General features: G+C 48.9%; 1 protein-coding gene across 1 annotated transcript in view; it reads right to left on the minus strand.

Annotated features, from left to right (window-relative positions):
• The window catches only part of ABCC4 (ATP binding cassette subfamily C member 4 (PEL blood group)), a 222,820-nt gene that overhangs the window by 74,497 nt on the left and 125,617 nt on the right, over positions 1–22,706 (minus strand). The window contains exon 20 of the mRNA XM_037057558.1: positions 7,092–7,171. Within this exon, the coding sequence (XP_036913453.1) occupies positions 7,092–7,171 (80 nt within the window). The remainder of the gene's footprint in view (positions 1–7,091; positions 7,172–22,706) is intronic.

Genomic DNA, 22,706 nt, shown 5'->3' on the forward strand with positions numbered 1-22,706 from the left:
AGAGTCTCTGGGTCAGGGAAGAAAATATACTCAAGTTCCAAAATAAGCAAGGTGGCCTGGCATCTGAGAGCAAGGCGCAAGGGTGTCTGCTGATCTCAGAGGATCTTGGGCGGCTTAGTCTGTGCTCCCCAGAATTCATAAGGCAAAGACAGGGGAAACAAAAAACTAACAGAAGGCAGGCCTTTCTTAGAATTCTAAAATGGTAAATAACTGATCGGGCATCTCATTGAAGGGAATGGGAAGGAGTAAGCTGAGGAAAAGTATATGGAATAAACCACTTTAGAAGTAGAATTAAAATAACATTTAAAATGATCAAGTGCCTCTTGAGGTTTATCAAACAGAGCAAAGAAGAGGCAGAATCATGAAAAATGAGTTCCAACATACTTGGCACTAACTGTATGCTTTTAAACAAAAGTGAACAACTCTCCCCGGAAGCGCCTCCCGCTTCCACCCCACTCTCAGATGGAGACAGAGAGATGCTTACCTGGCCGGGGAGACACCACGATCAGGTGGAGACAGAGAGAAGAGAGCGGTTCCCCCGTGGAAATGTGCCTTCCAGCAGCGTGCCCTTCGACTTTTCCTCTCACCTTGGGTCAAAGTCACTTCCCAGAAGCTTTACTCCTCCCCGACCTGCTCCCCCACTGCCTGTGGCGCCCACCCACCCTCATCTGGCCTTGCAAGGTTTCCTCTGTGGCTCGCTAGCCTGCCAAACTCAGCCAGGGGTTAACTTCTGGACAATCCCTTGTCCTCACCGTGAGGCCAGGGCTCCGGGCCTTACTGACCACCGCATCTGAGGGCCTCAGCTCTGGTCCTTGTTTACTGCAGGGAGAGGGGAGAGAGGACTACACCATCCACCACCAGCATCATCACATAAACTACAACACCCAACAACCCAGTGACACCTCCCCAAGCCCCCCATTGCGAATGGGCCTGGCCTCCGAGTCAGGGACCTTCCAAGAGTGGTCTGCCCCAACCTTGGCTCCCTCTGCTCCTCTTCGGTTTCCAGCCTTCGCAGTGTGGCTTCCTTCTGTCCCCAAACTGCCCCAGCGGTCCCCACATACCTCCTAATTGCCAAATCTCATTGACAACTCTCGGCTGATCTTCTCCTTTGCTTTTAGCACCCCCCTCCTCCTCCGGTTTCCTCAATTCGGTTCCTCCTCTTGTTTTTGCTGTTCATTCTTTGTTTTCTCTGCGTGTTCCCCCTCCCCCCGAACTCTGTTTCCTTGGTAGATATCAAGACATCCATAGAGTTCTGATCCTGCCCCCTAGAAATGCCTCCCTCCCTCTGGGCACTCTCTTCCATCCTCACAGACTCCACAACCATCCACTCAGTGAAGAACACACAGGTGTCACTCTCACCCGGGGCCACTGCCTTCAACACCAGACCCACACTTCCAACCACCCACGGGGGTCCTCCGCTGGGAGGTCCCCAACGCCCTCAAGGCAACTAACAGCAGAGCTTCATCAGATATGTCTCATGCTAAATAAAGCCTTACCCATTCTCCCATACAGCCTCCTTCCTATTCTAACTTATCTGACTTTCTGTCTGTCTCCTCCAGGGCAGTGTGCCTCCTGGAGGATCTGGGTTAAACTTCATTCGACGCACATCCCCCAGCACACAGGACAATAAATGCTTGTCGGATGGACAAGAAAAGGCCTCCCTCTCTTTTATCCCTANGGTCCCCAGCACCCTCAAGGCAACTAACAGCAGAGCTTCATCAGATCTGTCTCATGCTAAATAAAGCCTTACCCATTCTCCCATACAGCCTCCTTCCTATTCTAACTTATCTGACTTTCTGTCTGTCTCCTCCAGGGCAGTGTGCCTCCTGGAGGATCTGGGTTAAACTTCATTCGACGCACATCCCCCAGCACACAGGACAATAAATGCTTGTCGGATGGACAAGAAAAGGCCTCCCTCTCTTTTATCCCTACACCCCAGCACATAATAAACGCTGAAAAAAATGACTGGTGGGAAATACAAAAAGGAAGATGCCACAGGAATGAGAAATAACTGAAAGAATTACAAATCCACGTAGCACAGATATATAATAGAAATAATTGAGTTCCTTTTGGGAGAAACTTCAAGATTTTTCATGATCTATCTAACTGCAAATACACTCATAACACAACATATCTGGCCATCAAATATTATAAACATGTTGGGCTACAGTGTTAAAATTATTAATTATTAATCAAATTAATTTTAATCAATAAAATTAAGTGTAAAGTGTTACAAATATTACATGTATATAGCAGCTCTGTTAATGAAATCACTGTTTAAAAAAATTAAAAACTAGATTTATGCTGATGTACATTGTGCTATGCTGTTAAGAAGTCACTTAGAAAATGCACATTTTAACTAGTGCCTAACTGTTTTTGTTTGTTTGCTCACTCAAATACACAGTGTTGGAGGGTTGGAGTGCAGTCAAAGATATCTCTTATCTGAGGCCTAGATGAAGATCTTTTCACTATTTGTACTTCAATTCCTATTTCCATAAAGATACTTAGTTTTGCCGTGTGAAGAACTATGATCTAGCTCAAGTGACTAGGTTTTAAAACAACTGTTGATACGCAAAGCTGGTACGATTTTTGAAAACGCAAACAAACAAAGCGTGTTTGAACAACCCTCCGATAAGCCAGCGAGGTACTGCCAGCCGTTGGCTAACTTATCTGATAAGCCCAGGGCAGCCCCGAGGGAACCCGCAGACTGCTGTTATTTTGTGGGGTGCACGTTATTTATTTTCTGTGACACATTCAAAGCCTGCCCTCACTTCTCGCCGACCCTTCCCAAATGCTTTCTCAGTCAAAAACGGGTCTTTCTGTTCTTGCCAGGGTGGCTCGGGGGGTTGGAGCGTCCTCCGGCACACCAAGAGGTCTCCGGGCAGGGCACAGACTCAGCTTGCGCGTTTGATCCCCGGGGCGATGCAAAAGAGAGGCGACCAATTGATGTTTCTCTCTCACGTTGACGTTTCTCTCTGTCTCCGTCTGTCTCTTCCTCCCCCCTCCCTTTCTCTAAGATCAATAAACACATTTTAAATTCTTATTTTAAACTGGTCTTTCTACCTGCACGACTGGTGCACACCTGTGCCAGTTCACGCACAGAACCCCGCCCACGTCAACCCCACCATTCCTGCAGCCGCCTCACCTGAAGGCAGGGGGACAGCACCTGACACACAATTCGCGCTTTATCGTAGGCGCTTTATCGTATCGGCGTGGATGAGCAGTTAACTCTCCAAAAAGAACACAACACAAAGCAAAAAGTAAACTGCCCAGGTCCCTGTCAAAGTCCCAGGGAGAAAGCTAGGTCCCTAACTTTTTTTCTGGCAGCACATTTGCTCACATTTGAAAGAGAATTTTCCGATCTCAGTCATTTGGTCTGTGGAGCAGCAATAATATGCCCCTGGTTTCCGACTTGCTCCCTCAGAGCATGCCAACTCTAGCCAACACGGGGCAAACTGCAGGGTCGCATTCTCTGGTCTCTCCCCTGCATTTCTCGGCCTCAGAAGTGCCGAGATACAGTGAACCTCTCATCCAGGAGTCCACAGTTCTCACTTACCAAGCCAAAAAAACCAAAAAAACAAAAATGAGCAGTTTTACAGAAATGGGAATCGAATATGCATGCTCTGGATTAAAAAGTTCGCATGAATAAATGTGACTACATAGGTTCTGTATCTATTTGATTTCAAGTCTCCAGAAAAGCATGAGCCTATGCATACTTTTAGGAAGGGGAAAAAACCCAAACGCTGAACATGACAGTTTGAGTTTGAAAATTCTGGAAAGTGGAGAGCTTAACTCCCCATTCATGAAGACACCTAAGCTCTGGATTTCGGTTTGCTTCCGATTTGTTACTACAAATCCCGCCATACTCTTTCTGGCTTAAGAATACTAGGTATGTAGATTGGTAAGGGCCACTTTCTCTGCAAGATAACCCCAAGGATAAATTCATGAGGACATTCCCAGTTCCCTGGAAACTCAACTGCTTCCATGCCCTTGGTGAAGACGAAGGACTCGCATTCTGTGGGCTGCTCGGAGCACAGAGGGACCTGCCAGTCATGAGGTCGGGTCCCGACACTCGGATGGGAAACGTTCAAACTGGGGGCCTCCTGACGTCTGTGGCTCGTTTGGCTAATGACATCAAAAGCGAAGGCAGCCGGGCAACTTTCTACTGTGTCAACTCTGAAAGGGGCTAACCCAACTCTCCAGAAGGGTCGAGGAGCCCGACAAAAGTCACTCCCACTTCCGGCGGCCAAGCCCTTGGGAGGGAGCTGAGGTCCACACAGGTGACGCTCTTCACACCTGCACATCGGACCTGACTCGTACTTCAACTTCAAACATTTATTAGCGATTGACACAGAGTAGACCACATTTCCTTTAAAATACTGACATCCTCCCCTGCCCCAAAAAACCCTCCAAACTGGATCAAAATTTCTTAAGCCCAATGCTGAGGTGAGCCAAGCTGATTGTCATTTTGACCTTGCTTTGCTTTAATTCGGGAGCCTATTAAAAATGTAACAAGTAACCCTCTCCATTCGGCTCAGCTAGCAGAGCTAATAGGCTTTGAATTAATTTCCAGAAGATGGCTGTTATAACTAACAGGTTTTAAACATTTGGTTGATTGGGGAAAATGAATTGAATATAATGTATTTGATTTGGAAAATTAGTTTTCATTCTATGTGCCAACCATAATAGTGTTTATTTTAAGTTTACATGATTCCATTAAGAGTCCCAGAAGACCACCGGGCTGTGTTCATCCTCAGAGTCCTAGCAGACTTAAAAAAAAATCAATTTACATTTTGATTTTTGTTGGCCTTTCTTTGAGGGCAAGTTAAATTCGTTTCTGTGGCTTTCATAAAAATCTCTGCTTGCTCATAAAGCAACAGGCCCCCAAACCCCAGAATGATCCCGGCGACACCTCAGTCAAAGACGCATCCTGGCTCCTGGGATGCAAATCCTCCGGAGAAAGGCTTCCTCTGCCCAGAGTGAGATGAACCAGTCTCTGCATTGTTTACGGAGTTTCACTTGATTCCTCCTGACAACCATTTAAACAATGAATGTTGGGAAATGTCCCTCACAGAACCAACCACAATGGCAGGGATCAGAGCTTTTATATTTGGCTAATACTATTTTTAAAAGAAGAAAATATTTCTTCCTGAAGGGATTATGGGAAGCCTTATTAAAGACACCTGCAAACAAAACAAGCGACAACAGATCTTTATCGTAATTGATAACTGAGTTGCCCTTTATACAAAGGTCCTTTCTCAGACACAATAGCATGGAGATTTACCTTTGCTGTTAGATTCAAGAAATCAGCTAATTGGGACTACTGGTATTCGACAATGGTGAGATTCACCAAGATTAAGAGAGTGAATGAAAAACAAAAACAAAAGCTTGTCTCCCCGGTTAAAGAAAAGCACAGTGAGCCTAGAATTTTCTCTCTTCAGGCCGAGAATGTTATATACTAACACTAGGTAGCACCTCTCCCCATTTCTCCATCTGTCATGGAAAAATGTGTGTGTCGCATAGTTTAGCTAACTACGGGCTAAGCCCACGCTAGCCAGCTTTGGAAATTCAACCCTGGCCTAGCTTACGGCTGCAAAGGAAACGGACCATCCACAGAATCTTGTAGAGTAACGAACAATCATGTCCAAACGTGACATTGTTCTAGCAGGAGATTGCTTCTTGGGGATAAAGTACATAGCTAAACCCAGCAGGGCACATTTATAAAAAGGAGTCTGCAGGACAGAAGCACAAATCGGATGCCTTTGTCTGCAGTGAGAAATACTGTGCCTGAGTCCCAGCTCCGGTCAGGCCAGTCAGCAGCATCTGCCCTCGCCCGTGGGCGGGGCTGTTCGCAGTCAGAGGCTCAATGCTGCATTTCTGTGTGCCTGACAGGAAGGCCCGTCAACATCTCAGGCCTACTCCTGATCCTTGTTTTCTGACCTAGCTAATTCTCCAAATTAGGTGATGCCAGCTCCTTTTATCACCATGGCTCCAGAAGAGAGAAAGGAGGGAGGGGGGACTGCCAGGGCTGAGCCCTCACCACTGTACCCCCTCGCTGGGCATTTCTCCCCCCTTCGACTGAGCTCTCGGTGAGAACACTCTGAACGGGGACTCAGGAGAAGTGGGGAGGTTCATGAAGTCCCGGCAATCACAGCAGCTGCGATTTCCAAGTGCCTGCAACCTCTGGTTAGTGCGTTTCACTTCCAAAATAAACACTTGGAGAAGAAGGAAGTCCTCCAGCCTGAATCACCCAACAGGAGGAAGAATCAAACAACAGAAAAAAACACTGCGGATGAGCAACCGCAATGAATGAGAAGATGAGCAGCCAGATGACCCAACAGTATTCTTTCGAAACCTCAAGTTCACAGACAGAGCAAATGCCTCATAGATGGTATTTCTGTGGGATTGTTGGTTTTCCTTTAAAAAGACACCTTAAGACTGAGAGCAATCTACAGGTGAAAGAAACGCTGCCTAAAAAAACAAAACAAAAAAAAAGATGTTTTCTGAGGTGACTTTGATCCTGTACTCGAATTATTATTGGCTCCATCAGGCTTGCCTTTAAAGGCTTTGCATCTGCAATAACTGCTCTCCATTGTCCTTGCTAACAAAGTATTATTTTCACCTTATTATTAACTAATCTTTCCTTTGTGAGTAACCACACCTGGTTTTATCCCCAGAAAATGGTGCAGTAAATATTTTTCCTTTGTAGTAATACAATGCATAATTTAGCTAATCTGGGCTATCTTTCCGTGAGAGGTGATTGTTTCTCTATTATGAAATGCGTGCTCAGTCAAGTGAACCTCACGCCAGATACCTGGAAGGCAGAGGGAGAGCCACTTGCCTGGTCTGCAGCTGCTTTGAACCGACTTTGACAGGACCGTGTAGCCACTCCTACACTCGAGGCATTACTCACATCAACTCAGCCTCCGACTCATCGCCACACCTTTCCTGGACAAACACGGCCTCTCGTGCAGATGACACGAGGCATCGCCAGGCTGCGAGGCCGACCCTGAGCCCCCCATGGGCGGGCCCCGGCAAAGCTAGGAGCTTCTGTTTTCCAGGGGAGAACCTGACATCACTGCTGTGTTTACCTGGAGGAAATCGAGGTAAGTCAGGGGCAGCAGGTCATCCATGTGTCCGATGTCTTTGGAGAAACGATTTAAGATTCTTCCTGCAAGAAGAGGACAGGAGAAATTACTCATCTCCCCAGATAGGTCCTTTAAGAGAAACAACTCACGGACAAAATCCAAACAGTCTTTTACATGCATATGTACTTAATACACAACACATTCATATGACATTAAGCTGATGTCAGTGGTAAAGAAAAACAAAACAGAATGATACCTAAGGAGGAATGCAGACACCACCAAATGGCAGCGGGGAGAGAGCCAAAATTTGGTCATGAGTTTTAAAAGACTGGGCGGGGGGGAGGTCTTGTGAGAGCATTTGGAAGCATGGGTGGATTTAAGAAGGTTCCCTCCTTTCAGATCCCACCTCACACTTCAATCCAAGGGCTAAGTAGGTAGATAAACAACTGCATTGAAAATACACAAATTGACCCTAAGTGTAACACTGATTTCGCTTCCGTTACCATAACTGATTTTGCTAAGTGGTGCTTCTTAAGTAATTGTGGTTATAAACTCTTTATTTTTTTTTGTCGTACCCCCCCGCACCCTGCCCCAGGATGGTTCACTTCATAGCACCTCACGTTTCGGGAAGATCTGGGATCCTGCCATTCTCAAATTGTGAGTCTATTTGTGGGTAACAGGCTGTTGTTCTCAGAAGTGCACCAGGTATGACAAACACAGCCTGACCCAAACGCCCAAGGAGACAGGAGGAATGTAGGCAGAAGAACAGGATTATCCAATGATCAAAGATCACTTCTTATCATGGATTTTATTTCCTTCTCGGAATCCAAGAAAACAGCATATCCTACTGGCTTCAGAATCAGAAGCTCAGAACTAATTTCTAATGAATATCTGGTCTTTTAAATGATTCAATGCCAAAAAAAAGAAGAAGCCAGACACACACACACACACACACACACATACACACACAGAGCCTATTTTGGTGTGGCAGTTCTTAAGAAATGTGTCTCTCTAGGCCCTAAACTTCTGTAATTGACACTTCGAGAAACCAGACGGAGGTGAGACAGATGCAGGACACTCCTCCTGAAGTTGGTCAGAGGTGACTTCCTCCCGAGGCCCTTCCTACCAAGCTACCCCCTGGACCACACCTGGCGAGAGGCTTCCACTGCCCGAGAAACGCTGCCTCTGCAATCCTCGCACAAGGTGCCTGGGCTCAGCCAGGAAACACAGGGTGTGCCCGAGCCAGGGGCTGAGGCCCCTGGAGGCTTTCACGCTCGGCCAGGCCACTCCTCGACAAGCTGGGCCTCCAGTCTCCTGTCTCTGGCTTCAGAAACACAGACTCCAGAAACGGTCTTTTGGTGACACCTTCGGCAGCCCCAGTAACAACTGCTCTTTAGAGGGTAAGTCTAAGGATTAAACAGGCTCATGCATGTGAAAGAACCAGCCACCATGCCAAACAGGCGCTCAAAACCAAAACCAAAAACTGGAGGTGAGAAAATCACCCTTACTCAGTGGTTCTGCCACACGTCACCTGGGGAAGTCTACCAGGCAGCATCAGATGGTCAATGGACCAAAAGGCGGATTGCAAATTCAGGAGCCTCGGGGAGGAGTTTGAGATTCGAATTTCTACCAGGCTCCTAGGGGATGCCCTCCCACTGGTCAGACACAGGGGGTTGGGTTATCGTCCCATCAGTCTTGCTTTTGAGCATGAACATGGGATGGGTCTCAATTGCCATGTTCTTACGGATTCTGTGGCCTTCCTACTTTTTAACTTCTCAAAGTACCAGTAGCAAAAGGAGGAAAATACATCAAAAAAGATGTTAAAAACATAGTCTGGATGCTTGTTATCTCTTCAATAGAAAGGTACTTTTTCACACATGCAGGATTCAGAAGCACTGTAAGTATGGTTCAGCTTAAAAATGCTGAAAGCAATCTTCAGATTAAAAAAGAGAGAGACAGAGAGAGAGAGACAACACAGAGATGAAGAGTATGTGAAACCACCCCCTTTATCTTCGCCCAACGTGAGCATCTTCGGGTCTGAGACAGCAGAGTTGGCCACGAGTGTAACACACAAGGAAAACCCAACTGAGAGACGCCCTCTCCTAACCAAGGCTGCCGCCATCACTGAACTGAACGTCAAGGACAGTCAGAAATGAAACTCTCCTTCACCAAACGGGCGGGTGCCGACAATGTGAGATTAGAAGGTTCAGTGGTTACTTCCTTACTCGAAGAAACAAGTACGAGAATGAGTGGTGTTTGCAGAATAGTTCNCCCGACGTGAGCATCTTCGGGTCTGAGACAGCAGAGTTGGCCATGAGTGTAACACACAAGGAAAACCCAACTGAGAGACGCCCTCTCCTAACCAAGGCTGCCGCCATCACTGAACTGAACGTCAAGGACAGTCAGAAATGAAACTCTCCTTCACCAAACGGGCGGGTGCCGACAATGTGAGATTAGAAGGTTCAGTGGTTACTTCCTTACTCGAAGAAACAAGTACGAGAATGAGTGGTGTTTGCAGAATAGTTCAGGTGGCTTTGCCATAGACTGTTGTGATTGCAAGTTCATGGCCTCGGTACTCATGAAGTTTTCTCAAAGGTCTCCAGGTGAAATCCTCATGATAAATTCCCTTCACACACATGTGGCCCCTCCAGGGGCGTAGAGCGAAGAGGGATTCACCGTGGCCAGAGGACCCGGCCCCATTTCTGGCTGGTGTGCTAGACAGAGCTTTTGGTGCATATAAGGGAGCCAGGCGGGGAGCTGAGCCAGCCTGGGCTGCTTGTCGCATTCTACACAAACTAATTCCGAGCACACCAGCGTGAGAAGAGGAGGAGGAGCTGCAGAAGTCTGCGGGCTCAGCGTTCCCACCTCCGTCGCAGGTGGGGGAGGCCGTCAGTGCAGGGCCGCTAAAGAAGGTCACGAAATTGAGAGAGCAGCAGGGACCAGGAAACTATCCCTGGAAAGGCCAGAGTCCTGGTCCTGCCACAGGCCTGCAAGCAACCCAGCCACCCTCCACTGGGATGCAAATCTCTTATCTGCACAACAGAAGTGATAACGTTCGCCTGACTCCTTCACAGGATGAAAGATTTTGAGGATAAAAGATATGCTTACGAAGGCACCTTCTAAGATGCAGGGCAGCACACCTGGGCAAGGTGTGAGTCACATTACTGTCACCGGATTGTAGAGCTTTAAGGGACCTGGCAGGGCTAGTCATTTCCCAATTTTGTCTGGTGAAGATCTGAGATTTTACACAGGTGCCTTGAAGAGTGAGGCAGAAGAGGGAATGGAGGCCAAGTTCACCAGGCTCCGGAAACCCCCACTTCTCCCTTACTGCCCGGCCCCTCCCACCAGCCTGCTCCCAGGCGGAGCCCCTTACATCCATGTGGAGGTGTGTGCACACAGGGAGGGCTTCTGAGCCCTCCTCCTGGAACTAACGCAGGTAGGCGCTGCCCCTAGCAGCCCAGCAGCCTTGGTCAGAACAAACTGCCACATGTTCAAAGAGAGACGGCCAAAGAAAGTCCGATGGAGAACGTTTCAGAAAGGAACATTCCCGAATTACTCATTAGCCCTTTAAGTAACCAACTCTTGATTTTCATCATTTTGGCAGAAACCTTCTCATGTGGATTGCAGACTTTTGTCTTCTTAAACAAAAGAAAGAGCATAAACTCCTCCTTTTCTGACAGCCCAGAACTAATATTTTGAGCCAGAGATTAACTGTTCTTAAACATGGTGTTGTCGCCTTGAGTTCCTTTAGGTGCACTTCTCCACCCTCAAGTGCTAGGCTTTTATGTTGCCATGCTTTGTAGCATCACATTTTCTGCTGCCTGGCACCGGCCTTGAACCTCCAGCACTACTTTAGCGACGAGGACCGAGGAGACCTCATAACCGCCAAGGGCCTCAGCCAGGCCTCAATCTACTCTCAGCCAAGACGGAGCAACTTTGGCGTTCACAGGCACCATTTTTCTGACTTTGATGAGGGGTGGTTTTAGCTGGCTTCCAGGTTTCCTCGGGGGTCTGGTTATATCTCAGAATGTATCACCGAGGTCTGACAGCTTTTCATGTCTGTTTGTCTCGACTTTACACCTAGATCACACACCCTTTGTAAACAAGGACCACATTTCAGGTACAACTTGTAACAAAGTGCAAAGCGCCTGGGGTGGCGGGGGGGTCCCTCAAAACGGAACCTGCTAAACACCACGAACTCAGGCTTTCTAGCTTTATTTTTAACGAGGGGAACGGGCGCAGATAGACCCTGACACGCAGACAGACAAATGTGCAACATTAATGTTTAAAAAGCAGCTCTTACTGAAGGGAGACGGGGAACCCTGGAACCTACTCAATGACCATCATCCCTCGGCTCTGGGGACACGACAGTGAATTCTGGCCGTGATGGATCCTTCCATGACTCGCTCCCAGGGATCTGATTAAAATGCACATTCTCCACAGCTCTGGGTGGGGCCTGGGATGCTGTGCTTCTTTCTAACGGCCTCCTGGGGATGCCCACGCTGCTGGCCCAGGGACAGCCCTCTGAGCAACAAGGCGGAATCTGGACAGTTCTCATGATGGTCCCTTAGTCTTAAGAATTCATACGATAACCTTGTCACATTTACAAATGCGACACAAATGTGTCACATTTACAGATGTGTACTGCCCTTTTTATTTTTATTTTTTTGCATCCAAGAGCTGAAAACTTGTGTCCCATTTTATTCACCCAAATTAAATAAGAATAAGGCATAATTAAGGCAAGGGGTCCTGCCTCTTTCATTCACTGCTGCTTCACTGCTGCTTCCCGAGTGCCTGGACCAACGCCCAGTATATAGAAGGCACTGGAGCATACTTTGAATGAATAAATAAAACAAGCCCTCCTGCCATACACAGCAAATGGTTTGTTTTTCAATTTCAGCCCCTACTTCCGGGGCTTGGTATTTCACGCGGCCTCCTTTCGGCGGCCGTTTTCCGGGGAAATTCGTGCCGCAACATGCAGTGCCTGGTTCGTCAGGCTCTCCTGGCTTTCCTGGCCTTGTTGCTGAACCGCTTTATTTGTGCTCCTTCAAAGGGCATTTGAAGTTTGCAGCAGCCGACAGAGTTAGGGCACAGTGATTTACAAAAAAACTGGCGCGATGGCAGGGAAGCACACGTCTAAAAGAGGGGAAAGTGGGGGGAGGGGGTAGCTGAAGTCCCCAGGTGCTGGGTAGGCGGCAGCTGGCAGAGAAGAAAGCAGGGGGCAGGGGTGGAGCAGAGACGGATCACATGGGGATTAGGGAGCAGGCAACCAGGGCGGATGAGAAGGATGGGAGGAAAGGCAAGGCACGACAGTCATGCTGTATAGGTAACCTGATGCTGGGGCCCAGTTCTGCCTGGCCATGGCCTGTGTGTATGGACTTCCTCCAAAGCTGAGAATTTGTCTGAGAACTGAAAGGCCAAATGCGTAAGAGACGGCATTTGATTAAAATGAGAGCTTTCAAAGGGGATGTGCTAATCCAGGCCATTTTCTTAAGGCACTAAATTTAGTACCCAGGCCTGAGGGGGTGAGGTCACCCCCGTGCTGGGGAAGAAGCCCACTCTGCCCTGGACACAGCCCCAGAAGGACCCTCCCTCCTCGTCACAGCGAACATGGGACAGATGCACCTGCGGTTGCTGGTTTTCCGCGGGCGGCCCCGCCTTCCACAGGCGGCAGAGCCGGAAGGGAGGTCCGGGGACAGCTCCCGGACACAGCCCTGGCTCGCTGCAGCGGCAGCGGCCTGATGGGGAAGGAGTAGCGAGAACCACAGGCGGACTCACCACGGGGACACATATGCAGGGTGGTCCAGAGAGGGGCGGTGGCAGACGGGCACCTAACACTGGGATTTTTGCATCTCCCAAAAGGCATTAAGAATGAGGTCAGCAGTCAGTCAACAAACGGTGGCAGGTCCTCCTCCGGCCACACGAGAGGACGCCGGTGTGGCACCGACACGCAGCACAGTCAGAGTCTGGTGCCCTCTCGCCTCTTTGCACGATAGAGACATATTACCAAGGGTCGTTTCAAGGTTTTATTACATAACATGGTAGAGCACAGGCAAAGAGCTTCAAAAGGACTCATGTGCTCTCTCCTGGGATCTCTCCTGGTCTAATGGGCTCTTTCTCATTTCTCCCCCTCCTGGAAGACACCAGGAAGGGCTGCCCAGACAAGAGGACATGTAAAATCCCCAATGGCCTCAAAACAGAGGGTGCACTCACAAGTTTGTTTTCTCTACCCAGCTTCACGGCTTCCTTCCTCTAGGTCCCGTGTTCTCTCATGTTGTAGCTTTTCTTCCTACCCGCCAGTCGGACAAAACACCTTTAACCCCTGGCCAGTGCTTGTTGTTGAGATTTTAAATTCAACCTAACTTTGTGGGTCGGTGTGTGCTGGGGTACCATCTAGTCTAACACTGGTGGCAGGCTGACAGGACACACAGAAGTGAATCCAGTACGTGCAGTGACACACAGTGACACACATTGACAGAGAACGCCGGGAGCACACACCTAGGCAGCACTGAACGTGCACAAGCCAGGTGCTGACGACACAGCCAGCCACAGCGATGGTGGGTGTCACCAGACAGGGAGAGTTACAGGGTGGGGCAGGCTTAGCCGAACAAGTTCTCCTGGAGGAAACGATGCTCGAGAATCTGGAAGGGGGGCAGAGCACAGGCGGACGGAGAGTGGAGAGTTTGTCCAGGTGGGAGGAATGACAACTGTGAGGACTGAAGAAGTGGGAAAGGACAAATGGATGACAAATATTTGCCTAGCTGATGGAAAGAACACGACCTGAGTGTGCTAAGATTGGAGAGAATCTGGGTGCAGAATGGAAGTGGAATGGGGCCTCCTTCAAATATTCCCTGCGGTCATAAGGAGGTCTAATTTCTCTCTTCCATCAGCATCTCTTCAAAGCCAGGGGTGTAAGGGGGACGTGCCGAGGAGTGGCCCAGTGGGGAGCGGACAGAGGATGCCCACGCAGCTGAGCTGGGCTGGGCTGAAGAGAGTCAGAAGAGCTGTGGAGAAGACAGAAGGCGCAGTTCTGTCTCAGCCTCCGTGGGCACAGACCCACGGCATCACCACGCCCGCACCACACACCGCAGGGCTGGGCGGGATTTTTTTCTTGCGGTGGTTTTGGTTCACTCATGCTCGATTTCCACAGTTCCCACCACCACAGCACCAAGCGCGCCAGAAAACTGTGTTAAGCATGGCATACACACCATCTCAGAACTCCTGAGATAGTGTTCCCATTTTCTAAGGGGCTTAGAGACGGGAACACATTAACTCAAGGACTACCAGCTCTGACGTAGCCAAGCAGGGACTCCCGCCTGGCATTACAGAGATTCAGAAAGTTCCTGTCAACACATTTAGAGCCACCTCTCTGGACACATCTGAGAAAGCTCTGTTAAAGTATCAATGACTAACAAGAGCCAACAGAGTTATAGGCAGGGCTGGTATTAAGCTGGGAAGGATGGCAATGGTCAAACCAGCTCCTTGTCCGGCCAGACCCCTTCTGATTGGCTGACGCCTGCTCCACTGGAGGCTAAATACTCTTGTCACTTCTGGTTAGAGAAGTTCCAGGAATTCCTCTTGCCTAACCATAATTAAAGTAAAACACTTAAAGTGACTCCACCTCAAAATTAAATTAGCGAAATTACTGTAGGCTGGATGATGAATTAACAAGCAAACCAATGGAAGAACGGAAGAACGAATGGGGGCACAGGGTCTATCCATTAGAAAGGTCCGAGGACTTGAGCCCCACCGCATCCCGAGCCTTCCCCTGTGCTACGGCCCAGCTCCTGCTGCTGAGCATAGTAAGGAAGTAACCTTGAAGGAGGGGCAGAGCCACCTCACAGACCACCCCGGAAGGCCACTGCCCTGCACCAGCCGTAAACACTTTGCTACAGTAGGGGGTCGTGAAAGGGCACTTCCGACGCGCTGAAAAGAGAACAGCTGGGAAGCTGGGCCAGGCTGCTGCTGTTGGACGTAACTTTCAGTCCGACCTAACTTGTGTTTGGTGTACACGTGAGTCCACACACAAACCCCTTGGGATGTCACACAGGAGTCTGGCTCGAGGCTCACGCATGGCCAGGAAGGTGCAGACCAGTGGACAGCAAAGTGCAGGAGAATGCCTAGAACGATGGCTGTGAACACAGTGGGGATGATGGTAGCTACGGAGCATTTTCACTGGGAAATGGCCACGCGTACTGTGCGCAGATGATTTCAGGGGAGTCCCTAAGACTCGAACTGCAGGAAGTGGAGCAGCCCCAGAGTTAAGGGGCCCAGACAAGAACCTCTGATTCTAAGAGAGCAGGAAACCCCCAACCCCTTGACCTCTCCTACTACGTGAATGCCAGAAAACAATCGTTCCCTCAGCTGTCCTTCCAGGCTAAGTGCTCGGCCTCTATTTCACAAGCCCCCCAGAACCATGAGCACTAGGGGCTTAAACCATGGAGCAGTCTCGCCTCGGGGCCGTGTTCAGAGATGGTGGCGGCCAGGCCTACGGCGGACACACCCATCTGAGCAGAGAACTCCCACTGCCACAAAGGCGGCTGTCGGGCTCAACCACTGAGAAAACCTCGGTTGGAAAACCCCATCTGGCGTGTGACATCAACTCTTCCTGCCTCCAATGCAGCACAGACGAGGCCTACGTAATGCTCAAAAACAGGACAGCAAAACATTTGGTGTGGGAACTTGACTAAGCTTGAAGACAATGGGCCCTCCCTCTACCCACCCCATGCAAAGTGAGTGAAGGTGTACTGGAGACTGGCCAGCCAACACCCAGATCTGATCGTCGGTTCTATCCCCAGCATATCACTCTAACATCTGGGAACCGCCAACAGATGCTACAGAAAACCAGCTGGGCCGTGTGAAGTGTAAATGCGTGGACCTTTGTTTGGGGTTGGGGGAGGGAGGGGAACAGCATTAAGAAAGGAAGAAAAAAATCATTTTCCCCTCCTGTGTTATTTCTCCTCAAAATTCATATAAAAGTTGTAAGAACTGGGAATACTGCCCCAAGTGTGACAATTCTACTGGTCAGTTATGAAAAGCCTAGGGGACACGTTACCTCTGAGGCAAGCCGTCATCTCTTTCTCACCTGGGATCCTGGCCTATGCAAATGCCCTGGATGAATGAATGGACCTCATCATTCAGGCCTCACCGCCCGGCTTCGGCCTCACCGCCCGGCTTCGGCCTTCCTCACACCATGGGGCACATCGGTTATCTGTCTCTAAACCAAAAGCTGCCTCCCCTCCCACCCTCACTCCATGGCTTGTTCTACAGCAGCTCAGACTTCTAATAACAATTTTTGGAAATATTTGTGTAAGCTGGTTTCTGAGAGCTCGTTTTTTTTTTTTTTACCTTTACTATCCTACTCTTTTTATTCCTGCTCCCCTGTACGTTTCCTAAACACAAGGGCCTCCCTCCTAGTTCAAGGTTTTTGCCTCTCAGAGCTCCATTCCTCCCCAGTGGTCCTCTCGGCCCTTCCCACGCTGCTGGCGGTCATCTAAGGGCAGACACCCAAACCAGAGCCTGCAAGCCCTCTCTTCCCTGCCTGCTCCTGCCCTTTCCTCCTCATGTCAAAGCCTTCGGAGGGGAGGGCCTCTGCCTCTGGGCATCTGCTCTGCGTGTAAATGGGTGACCGTATGCCCAGGGAGCCAATCCGCTGACTTAACGTGTTTAATTGGCCAACAAATAACTTCACAAGGATTTCAACATTAAAAAAAAAAGCAAGCGTTACAGACTTATGTTGTCTGAGCCCCACAGCAATTTTCTACATAATAAAAATTTTACATCCAGACTCAGTGCGGGTTGTTGATACTCAGGGCCACCCCCGTGAGCTCGGAGCAGCCGGGACAGTCGGTCTGTGAGCAGCAAGGTGTAGAGGAGCCTGAATCGACTTCCCCGGTGCCAGGCAGGTGTTTCTATCAAATGACTTCATCAGAACACAAGCTGTTCTTAGATTTCTGCAGAGGTAATTACATATCAATTCAATGCCAATTAATCACAGTCAAATACAAGCCAGTGAGGGAACAACTCTATACTGATTGGAGGCTATTTAATGGTCAGACACTTGGCAGGATCTTACTTAAACAATGATTCAGTAAACCACACAATGGCCAGGCTGACTTCGGAGTCAAAGAATCGAAACTCTTGTTCTCCCATAAAAAGACACCAAACCTCCATGAGTGACCCTGTTCCCTTGCTCACTCAGCGGTCGGCTCAACCGCGGGACTCCGAGCGTGCGTGGGCCTGTGCCGGTCCCCCCAGTTCTCCCCAACGCAGCTAGGCAACTCCTTTCTCCCCGGCCCCAAAGAGTAGAGGGACAGACAGCGGGCCCCACCTACTCCGAGTGTTTATTTACTCTGAGCAGGGAAAAGAACAGACTGAGAACCTACCTTCCACCCTGAGGAAAAGCACGCTCCGGCCATTTCTCTAGCAGTGCGTGGTTGCCTGCTGTAAAAACCCTTGGTCCGCACAACTGCCTGTCCAGCAAAAAAAACCCCATTCATTGTTTTTGGTTTCCTGCAACCAACCTACCAATCTGGTTCCTTCAAAATAAATGCCCCTTCGCAACTTCCCGTGAAAACCCAGGGGTCCATTTTAAGTGCTGCCGGGAATTCCCAAAGATTTTCCATCACGTTTCTTGGAAGGTTCCTTCACCTCCCTGCAGGGTCATTTCTTCCTGTGGAGACTGTATCAAGGGAAGCGACACAGCTCTGGATTTGCTGGGGGGTTTTTTGTGTTTTTTTTGGTTTTTTTTTTTTTGGCCTACACTAGCTCTGTAAGCACAGCCATAGTGTTACCAATGTTGCTATTTTTAGAATGCATTATTTTTGTACTTTACTGCTGATTCAAATCTGAATTAAAGACCGTACCGTTTGGCTGAAAATGGGCTTTATGGTGTTACACTGCAGAGGCTGCCGACAATTTTATTTGCCTCTCTTTAAAGGGGGGCCCTAGCCTGGCTTTGTTAAATGCTGGGTCAGCACTCATCTTAATCATATGTTTAAAAATAAAATCTTAAAAGTCAATGAATAAAATGCACTGTTGTCTCTTAAGAACAAAATATGTCCTGGGTGATTTTTTTCGAAGGGGAAGTCATGTTTCACAAAACAACCCCCCCCCAGATTAAATTTATTATAATTGACCAAAGCTGAATATATATGACACTGTTTTCATGAACAAGAAACTTCATGAAAAACTTATTACCAACATCTATTTCAGCTTTGCTCATAAACTGGGCCAGAGGAAATAAAGGCCCACTTTTACTGGGCGTCACACATTAAAATCGCATGCAGGCCATCCCGGCAAAGGCACGATCCACTCTGTACTTGTTATTTCAAAAAAGAGAGAAACCGTGAACCAAAACTGCAAAGTCTCAACACAGTGGCACAGAAATAGAGCACTGAGTGGCTGACTCGAGCGACGAGCACGGGGTCTCTCTCAGAGAGTCCCTCAGACACGACCCCACGCCCTGCCCGTGTCTGTCCCTCAGCACCCTGCGCCACGTGATGCCTCGGGGGCGGGGGGCTTGGGGAGTCACACCGCATCTGCACATAAACACACCATGGCAAAACACATTTTCCTGCAAATAGAAGCAGTTTTACAGTCTATCAAAGCGGTGCCAAAAAATGGATGTATTTGCATTAAGTGCTGACAGGAACGAAACGGTTCCCCGGTAAATAAAGTCGGTTGTAACCCCATCATCAAATCAGTCAAGTCATTAAGACGAGACAGCATTCTTCAAGGAATGGGGAGTTACATGGAAATAAAAAATCTTTGGTGGCCCCAAGAATGGATCTCCGACACAGCTAACAGTGAGTGGTCTGGTTTCTCTCTTCTGCCTTCTGCCTACAAAGACCTATCTTTGGGCTGCTTATCTTCTTCATGTGTATTTAGCCATGGAAACGGCCATACAGCAGCTCCAGCTTCCCCACAGGCAGCCTATAAGTACAAATCAGAAAATAGGCCCTGCTTCTTTTTTTTCCTCCTCCTCCTCCTCCAAGGCCCCAAACTGACAGAATATTATCACCTTTGTAGACACTCTTGCAAAACAGCCCAGTAAGCACTGGGCAGAAATGTGCTGAGAGCATAGTATCCATTTATCTAACCTGCCAGCCAGAAACAAAATGCAGGTGGGGGGCTGCCCGCCACCTAAATTAATTCACTACTTGAAAAAGACTTCTGCCAAGCCTGTCAAAAGGAAAACAGGAAAGGAGTTGAGAAATTGTAAATAAATCTAAACTCGGGCTGTGTCTGCTCTCATTTTCGAGGGTAGGCCCAGAAAAGAGGAAGCGTACCAAGGAAATGGGACAGGAGAGCCCAGCAACGAATAGCCCTGCGCTCCGAGCCCGGGGCCTCATGCCCAGCCTTTCGGGAAGGTGGCGTCGACGGTCCCAGCGGACCCAGCACTTGCTGCCCCTGGGCACTGGGGCCCGAGGCCACGCCCCACGATCTACTAAAAAAATGAGGGATTCGACCCCCTGGCACCTGTGAGGATGCTCCTATCAGAGATAGACAGACAGACAGACAGAAATAACAAGGGCTGCTGAGGGTGTAAGGAAACGGGGACCCTGTGCACTGCGGGTGGGAGTGTAAAATGCTGCGGCCGCTGGGGGAGACCGAGTGGCGGTTCTGCAGGAAATTAAACACAAAATTCCCACTCGACCCAGCGGTCCCCCCTCTGGGCAGGTGCAGAAAAAAAAATGAACGCTGGGCACCCACGCCCACAGAACATCGTTCACGAGCACCGAAAGGTAGAGGCCACCCCAGGTGCCCACTGGTGAGTTAGTGGAAAGACAAAGTGTGGCAAATGTATGTACACACACACGATTCTTATTCAGCCTCTAGAAAGAAAATGCTGACATGCCAGGACACGGAGGAGCCTGGAGGACATTATGCTAAATGAAGTCAGCCAATCACACCAGGACAAATGCTGTACGATTCCACTTACAGGAGGTGCCCAGAAGAGTCAAATTGGTGGAGACAGAGAGCGGCGTGCTGGTTGCCAAAGGCTGGAGGGTGGGCACGAGGGGCTGGTGTTTAATGGGGATAGAGTTTCCGTTCGGGAAGCTGAAAAATTCTGGAGACGGATGGTGGTGGCGGTCACACAACAATGTGAAGGTGTTTGATGCCACTGACCATGGGCTTAAAAATGGTTAAGACACTAAACTTCAGGTTATGTATGTTTCACCACAATTTTTAACAAAGAAAAAGCTCCACACTTGATAGCTATCCTTCTCCCAAACCCCATTCTCCCTGCGCACCCATCTGCTCCACAGTGGCACGTAGCACCCAGGCATCAGAACCAAAGAGGAGATGCCTGGGTGGCAGCCACCTCTGTCACAGTTCTGGTGTGGAAGACAAGGCACTTGAGCATTTAGGGGGACCAGGACGCCCCGGAGTCCTGCCCAGCACCCCAGCAGAGGGGGACTTCCTCTCCAGGGAGAGCCGAGCAGACGGAAGACGAAGAAATCTGCTGGGGGGCGGAAACGAGCAAAGGGAGAGGGTGCCAGCTGCCAGTAGGGACACAAATGCCACTTGCCTCGGGGCGAGGGGAGACCGAGTGGAATGTGTTAACATTTCCATCTGCAAAGCACTGGCTGACCTTTAGAAAGCGCAACAGCAATTTACCTTTCTCTAAAGCGTTTTACACAATCAATACTCGTGACCACCCTCTCGTCCGCTGCTCCCAACGTCTCGGAAAATCTTTTCAAGTTATGATGCAGAAACAATCTATTAGTGGAATTCAGTCCTGAAGGATGACGCGGCTAAATCAACACAACTCAGATCCATTGAAAGCTTCCCATTTCCTCTACAATTTCAGGTCAAGGACACCCCCATCAGAGCCCTGTAAATGACACCCAAAAAGCACGAGGAAGAGTCTTTCAGATGCGCTAACAGCCCCCGCCCTCAGTGAGCAGACAACCTAAGAATGAGAAGCTAAGAGGAAACACCAAAAATAAAGCCAAAGTGGGTATGAAAGGCCAAAGATGGGGAAGTACAGATCCTCCTTGACTTAGGATGGGGTTGTGCTCCAACAAGCCCACCTCGAGCGGAAAATATTGTAAGTTGAAAATGCATTTTACACCCCTAACCTGCCAGACCGCAGAGCTCAGCCTAGCCTACCCTGGACGTGCTCAGAACGTTTATGGGAGCCAACAACAGCTGGACACTGTGCAGACAAGGGAGGGCGTCAGACACAGGACACAACACCCCAGGAACCCCGGGGACACAGTGCACGGCGGAACATCGGCAGGTCACCCTCACGGCCATGTGGCTGCCTGGGAACCGGAGTGTGGACCACAAATCACTAGCCCGGGGAAGATCACAATTCAAACTGCGAAGTGCGGTTTCTATCGAATGCAGACCACTTTCACACCATCGTAAAACTGAAAAATACTCAGTCAAACCACCACCAGGTCAAGGACTGTCCGCAGGCACCTTCTTCTGCACTTGCAGGGGACACGTCTCTGGGATGAAAAGCAAAGGTGAACATATGGCTGGATCTAGGGAGGTGGAGATGAGCTGGTCTGAGTTCAACCAAGGAAAGTACCACTGAACATTCTAGAAAAGAATGTGTAAAAACATGCGTTGCGGGAAGTGTGATCATGAGGCCCACTTAAGTGATAGCTTGGTGGGCAAGAAGAGAGGAAATATACCTCCAAGGAAACCTGGGGGCATAGGTGCAGGTGTGGGGAGGTGGGGTAGAGACAGGCCAGACAGACAGAAGACAAGGGGCAGGAAAACAACACCCAATGCCAAAGGCAGCGCCACACGGGGATGATTCCCAGGACCCCGGGACCTGTCCTTCAGAATATAAGTAACTGGTCCAGTTACGTCTGAACTTCGTTGGCACGGGCAAGGTGTGTAGACACCTAAATGACGTGTCTAGAATAAGGAGACTCTTATTCCCAGAGGTCCTTGCGTGGAAGATAGCACATGGCATCTGTTTTAACTTACACTTTTAAAGGGGATACGTAAAATCATTAGCTAATGTGTTGTTTAACACACACACACACACACACACATACACACACACACACACACTGGCTATTTTCTCCCTTATGCAGAAACTGTCTGAAAACGTCTGGATGTACCTTAGTGGAAGTCAGAGATCAGATCAAGAAGCTCGTGATTCCATCACGGACTGCCTTCACCACTCAGCACCTACCAGGAGGCAGCAGATTTCCAAATGCTGCCCTGCTTTACACTGTTTTCTAGTTTGCTCGTTTAATTTAGGACCTTAGCGAAAGAGTCAGTGTAAAAGGGGACACTCGTGTCAGAGAATCAAAAAACACGAAAGGAGAAGCAAAGAAACGATAATTTCACAAATTCAGCCCAAAGTTTCTTTCCCTAAACCCTACATTTCAGGATCCGGTAAAATCCTAATGATAGCTGTAATTCTCACCCAGAACATCAAGATGGAGCTAGCATTCTGAATACCAAAGGTAGAAAGAAAAAGAAAATGTTCTGATAATTATATTCAATTTAGCCTTTCATTTATTAGGCATAAAAACTACTTGTACCCTTGTCTGTAACCGCAGAGATGGAATGGGGAATAGCAACTGGAACACACTACTTATCGCACAGATACAAAATGTAACAATTATATTGCAAAAAAACACC

This window comes from Sturnira hondurensis, unplaced genomic scaffold (genome assembly GCF_014824575.4).
Source record: "Sturnira hondurensis isolate 20B ecotype Veracruz unplaced genomic scaffold, ASM1482457v3 Scaffold0009719, whole genome shotgun sequence".
Classification (NCBI taxonomy): Eukaryota; Metazoa; Chordata; class Mammalia; order Chiroptera; family Phyllostomidae; genus Sturnira; species Sturnira hondurensis.